The 6,419-nt window shown below is 40.5% G+C and overlaps 1 protein-coding gene across 1 annotated transcript in view; it reads left to right on the top strand.

Annotated features, from left to right (window-relative positions):
- LOC108366518 (uncharacterized) overlaps nt 1–4,782 on the top strand; it is a 9,584-nt gene extending 4,802 nt beyond the window's left edge. Inside the window, exons 3-5 of the mRNA XM_017620940.1 lie at nt 1,272–1,361; nt 1,482–3,691; nt 4,429–4,782. Coding sequence (XP_017476429.1) covers nt 1,272–1,361; nt 1,482–3,691; nt 4,429–4,782 — 2,654 coding nt within the window. The remainder of the gene's footprint in view (nt 1–1,271; nt 1,362–1,481; nt 3,692–4,428) is intronic.
- Nucleotides 4,783–6,419: the final 1,637 nt, after the last annotated feature.

Here is a 6,419-nt window from a genome sequence, read left to right as displayed (position 1 = left end):
GACGGACGGACAGACAGTCACCGCTTAATCGATTTCTCTTTTCATTCTGATCATTTATGTATACATTTGTCTATATCTATCTCGATTCGTTTTGCCTGTTACAAACAACCGTTATGTGAACAAAGTTATAATACCCTTGTGCACAAGTGCGCTCGGGTATAAAAAATGTATTTTGGGCGCCCAGAGTATGTTTTGAAACACCTAATAGAAAAAGCAAGGCAACTAACTGCTCCAAAAGCAAAATTAGATCAGCTTATTGATTTTGCATTTGCCATCAAAAATATTGTAGCTACAATATATGCAAGTAAGCTAATAAGCTACTTAAATAATACTATTTTACTAGAGGAATTTGTTGAGAAACTCTCGCATGAAAATAAACTCAATTGGGCTGTTCATTCGATGCCATTGAAAGAGCCAAATATAGAAGACTTTTCTAATTGGATCTCGATGCTAGCAGAGGCTGCTTGTCGTGTAACAACACCAACGGGTTTTAGCACGAACAAAAAGCCTAACAAACAAGATGGGCAGCTATACACGCATGCATTAACAGACAATACAAAGCGACAAGGTTGCCAAAGCGAACATTAAAATGTCCTAAATGCGAAAATCCACACAAAGCATTTCAATGTGAAGAATTTAAAATGCTCTCGGTAACTGAGGGGTGGAGCTTAGTGAAAAGTAAAAACTTATGTCGCCAGTGCTTAGGCACACACCCTCGTCGTTGTTGGAGCAATAAGTTGTGCGGAGTCGATGGCTGTACAATCCGTCATCATGAATTGCTGCATAACTCCAGTAGCCGATCAAATAGCGAGGTGGCAACCATGTTAAACAACCACCGCTCAGTTAATAACAATTTTCAGTCGCGTTTTAGAATTCTCCCCGTTACATTGTATGGGAAAAATAAGAGCATAACAACGTATGCCTTTATGGACGACGGTTCGACACTCACCCTCATGGAGCAAAGCCTCGCGGAGGAGCTAGGCTTAACAGGCATTCCTGACCCGATTTGTATTCAATGTACTGGCGACATAAATAGATATGAAGCGCAATCAGAAAGGCTCGACATGTATATTTCAGCAGCCAAACAAAGTGCTGAGAAATTTTCGTTGCGAAACGTTCACACAGTGAAGGGTTTAAGTTTGTCACCAGAATCAATGTCAGCTGTAAAAATGAAAGAAGACTACCCGCACTTAAAATATATTCCACTGCAAAGCTACGTTGGTGTCGTACCAATGCTCATAATTGGAGTAAACAATCCTAACTAATTGTAGCATTGAAAGTACGAGAAGGTAAGTGGCAGGAGCCTGTAGCAGTTAAGACACGATTAGGTTGGACTGTGTTTGGCGGTAGTAGCGCTGCAAGTAAGTCTGAGTACTTAAACTTTCAGAAGTGCGGCTGCAGTATCACTGGTAGCGACGACTATACTGATTTACATGAATTGATAAAGACATTTATCTTTAATGAAAATATTGGGATTTCAGTACCAAAGAAAACTTTAATTTCGCTTGACGAGCAAAGAGCAATCGATATTCTGAGAAGTGGCGAAATGCGCGACAATCGCTATGTTGCCAGGTTATTGTGGTCCAATGATAGTGTCAATTTGCCTGACAGCCTACCTACAGCAATTCGCCGGTTTAAATGTTTGCAAAGAAAAATTACGAAAGACCCGGAACTTACTCACACAATTCAGCAGCAAATCGACAATTTAGTGCATAAAAACTACGCTGTGAAATTACCAGCTGATGCTATCAAAGATCGTGGTGGGAAGATATGGTATGTTCCCATATTTATCGTTCGCAATCCAAATAAGCCGAATAAGGTTAGACTGGTGTGGGACGCAGCAGCCAAATCCGGTGAAGTTTCGCTCAACAGTTTTTTGATTAAAGGGCCGGATTTGCTGATTCCACTGCTCAACATTTTATTCAATTTTCGCATGGGTGCTGTTGCTGTTTGCGGGGATATTGCTGAAATGTTTCACCGCATTCAGCTACAAGAAGCGTATGCAGATGCGCAGCGTTTTATTTGGCGTGACACCGGCGAACTGTTGTTCAGTGTTCATCGACTAAACGTATTAAGCTTTGGAGCATGTTGCTCGCCGTGCATAGCGCATTATGTGCGCGATCTAAATGCATATGAGCATGCCGCTGAAAACTCTATTGCAGCAAATGCGATTAAAAATCATCATTATGTCGATGACTTTATTGACTCGACAGCGACTGTCAACGAGGCTATAGATTTGGCAAAAGGTGTGCGCGATATTCATGCAAAAGGCGGCTTCTTCATGCATAACTGGACCAGCAATTCGCCAGAGGTATTAGCAGCGCTTCAACAGGAAGGTGAAATAACCGACAAGATCTTCGCTAGCAACACAGACCCGGTGCATGTACAGAAGGTTCTCGGTATGTACTGGGATCCACACATCGATAATTTTAAATTTGTCTTAAAATTTGCGCGACTCCAAGGAAACGTTTTCTGCGAAGGAACTGTACCAACTAAGAGGGAAGTATTGCAGATCCTTATGTCCGTTTTTGACCCTCTAGGATTGGTCGCTTGCTTAACTTCCTATCTCAAAATTCTCGTTCAAGATATATGGCGCAGCGGTCTTGACTGGGATCAACCACTCACTGCTGAACTGGCATCCAAATGGAGAGTGTGGACGTCATACCTTCCATTGATCCGAACTATTTCCGTTCCTCGCTGTTATTCGCCAGACTTACGTCGAGAAGATTGTAAAGTGCAGCTGCACACCTTCGTTGACGCTAGCGAGAATGCTTTGGCAGCAGTGTCGTACTTCCGAATTGAATACAACAGCAAATTCACAACTTGTCTAGTTGCGGCAAAGACTAAAGTTGCCCCGCTACGCCCACTATCTATTCCACGATTGGAGCTACAAGCAGCTTTAATCGGCGCACGTCTTGCCAACATGGTTGTAAATTCACATAAAATGCATTTCGAAAAGCGTTTCATATGGAGCGATTCGAAAACCGTGCTTCATTGGCTTCAAGGCGATCCACGGAGATACCAACAGTACGTCATGTTTCGTATAGCGGAAATACAGGAAACAACGATCCCAAATGAATGGCGATGGGTGCCAACTAATCTTAATGTTGCGGACATTGCTACGAAACCTAAACCATGCCATGAAGTCAGTCAGCAGTGGATACACGGTCCTGCCTTTTTGAAGCAAGCAGACAGCGAGTGGCCAGAAATTGTACACCTTGGAACTACCAACACCGACGAAATTAGGCCGCGATTTTTATACCACAACGTCATTAATTTCAATATCAATTTCGAATACTTTTCAAGCTGGGTTCGCTTATATACAGCAGTTGCAAATTGGATACTCTATATCGAGAAGCTTAAAAAAAGCGCTCTTTCTTCATCGCTCTCGACGCACCATTTTGCACAAGCGAAACAATTTATATACAAACATGCACAAATGCAAGGTTTTGACGATTGGGCAGCATTGAAAGAGGGTAAGCCGGTCAGTAAACACGGTCCGCTACGTAATCTTCAGGTTTACATGGACGGCTTTGGACTTATACGAGTGAAAAATCGAGCAAAGTATTTCGTATCCCAGGAGCAGCACGACTTCATAGTACTACCTCAGCATCATCATGTAACAGAACTTGTTGCAGCGCATTACCATCAACGTTTTCACCACGTCCAACACGAAACAGCTTTAAACGAGGTGAGACAAACATTTTTTATTTTAAAATTACTGTCAAATATGTAAAAACGCAAACGCAAACGCAATGCCGCAAGCGCCGCAGACGGCACCCCTACCAGCAGCGCATTTGGCAGCGTTCGCTCGTCCCTTTACGTATGTAGGCATAGACTACTTCGGGCCCATGTTCGTTGTCGAAAATCGAAAAACAAAAAAGAGATGGGGTGTTATGCTGACGTGCCTCACAGTGAGAGCAGTTCACATAGAAATCGCCCACACTCTTAGCACGGACTCGTGCCTTATGTGCCTGCGAAACTTTATAGCTCGTCGTGGAGTACCTGCTGAAATTTATTGTGATAACGGCACAAATTTTCATGGTGCAGAAAATTTCTTTTCTTGAAAGTAGAACTGCTTAAGATAAATTCTTCGGTGGTAGAACGCGAACTGGCGCACAAGGGAATCGCCTGGAAATTCAACCCGCCGTCAGCTCCCCATAAGGGCGGAGCGTGGGAAAGACTAATAAGAACCACTAAAACCGTACTCTACAAGATATCACCGTCCCAAAGATTTTCCGATGAAAGTCTCCGTTCTGCGCTTCTTGAAACCGAGCTCATCATTAACTCGCGCCCACTTACGTTTTATCTCTTAATAGCTGTGAGGAGGAGCACATTACTCCAAATCATTTTCTTCTTGGAAGTGCCAATGGTGCCAAGCCATTTTGCAAAGCGGAAGAAATAAATTTAAAAATGTGTCTCAGGCAGAGCGAAGTTTTTGCGAATCTATTTTGGAAGCGGTGGGTACGCGAAATGTTACCAACGTTTACGCGACGAAGCAAGTGGTTCACAAGAGTGAAGCCAATAGCTAAAGACGACGTTGTCCTCATCGTAGACGAAAACGCTGAAAGGAACACATGGCTGAAGGGTATAGTTGTTGACATAACACTTGCAAAGGATGGTCAAGTACGGCGCGCGAAAGTTAAAACCATTCACGGTATTTTGGACAGACCAGCAGTGAAATTAGCGGTACTTGATATCGCCAAAAAGGAGGCAAGCTCCGACGAGTCAGCCGCTTACCGGGGGAAGAATGTTGCCGATAAAACAAACTACGTAGAGTAGCCACTCAAATGCAACCCTGGGTAATCATCTTGTCATCTTTTCAAACCTCCATGCGCGCTTATTTCCTTTATTCTTCATATTATTTCTTTTGCTTCTATCCTCGCCTGCGTTCACATGGTAATTTAACTAAAGTCAACTTAAAGTTAGAAAAATTTATTAAACTTACAAAGGAACTAAGGTCAAAAACTTAAACTGAACTTGTATGTTATAAATAAAAATGCAAATTGAATTTGTAAACATTTTAGATTTTTAAAGCTCGCTAGAACACTTAATTGCTCACTTTAATCTTTACTACATTGTGGGCGCCGTTCGATATTTACATTCTTTATTAAATAAAACGAGCTCTTAGAACTTGGTGGACTTTTATTTTCAACAGGTATGATTAAATGAAGGTAATTATAAATAGTAATAATAATAAGTAATGAGAGTACTAATGTTATTATATCACAACATCGCCCCTTTTATTTTAAAATTCATTCATATTGTAGTCGTAAAGGAGGAATAACTGTTCTTCCTTTTTTTGTAATGTATTTGTCTTTTTCAACAGTATAATCGTCATTTTTACTTTCCTCAGGTTCTTTTTTTTTCTTTTTCTCGTCTACATTTTGTACTTCCAAGCTTGATTTCGTTTCCGGTATCTTAAGTAAATGCTGACGGTTTCTTCGAAATAATACTCCTTCAGTGTCCTGAACGATATACGATCGAGGCTCTTCACACTTATTCAAAATGACACCAGGAAACCAAACCGAACTTGGATTTCTTTTAAACATTATTCAAGTAATCCTTTTTAATGCCGGCTTTGAGGTCAGGGTGTTGATGGAATTAAAACACAAGAAAATACATTTGTTCCCAATATATTTCAATCTCCTCCGGAGATCGTCTTCAAGGGCTACAACAATTACACAAGTTTTTTTATTAACATACAAGAAAAAGCTAACACATCAAAAACATACATAAATACGTACATACATTAATTAAATTTTAGCTCCACGACGTCCGTCTCGTTTGTCGTGCAGTTTAGAACTGATATTACAAGTGTCAAGCAGGTGTCTGTATATGTGGGCGCAGTTTTAACAGGTCAAAAAGGTCGCAGTACAAAACGGATACAGATTTATATTTAAACATTATGTTTTCTCCTCTATAAATAGGTTTTAAATTTCTAGCTCGTAGATTGTAATTGGTTGTTGCTTATATGTTTTGTGCTTTACGTTTTTCTTTATACTTGCTTTCATCAACTACTTTCGGTTTAAGATTTTTAAGAATTGCAGGTATTTTTGTTTTAAGCTTCCTCCACATAAGTAATTCTGCAGGACTTGGCATATTCCCTTTTGGTGTATTGCGAAAATTAAGTAAAGCAACATAAGGATCTGTTTTACCTTCTTGGGACTTTATCAGAATTTTCTTAATGGTCTGTATGGTTCGCTCTGCTAACCCGTTAGACCTGGCAATATATGGACTTGAAGTTTGATGCTTAATGCCCCATTCATTATAAAATGCTTGAAACTCTTTGGAATTATAGGGCGGTCCATTATCTGAGATCAAAATCTGCGAATCAAATCAACAAGTAACAAGTATTTATTCTTGTTAAATTCGAAGATATCACAACCTACTTTAAACCATGGTATGTTTATAACTTC

Source organism: Rhagoletis zephyria, unplaced genomic scaffold, assembly GCF_001687245.7.
Source record: "Rhagoletis zephyria isolate East Lansing unplaced genomic scaffold, Rhagoletis_zephyria_1.1 Rzeph_scaffold_02300, whole genome shotgun sequence".
In the NCBI taxonomy this organism is placed as follows: Eukaryota; Metazoa; Arthropoda; class Insecta; order Diptera; family Tephritidae; genus Rhagoletis; species Rhagoletis zephyria.
The sequence above is the reverse complement of the archived record's forward strand: the minus strand, read 5'-3'. Positions and strand labels throughout refer to the sequence as shown.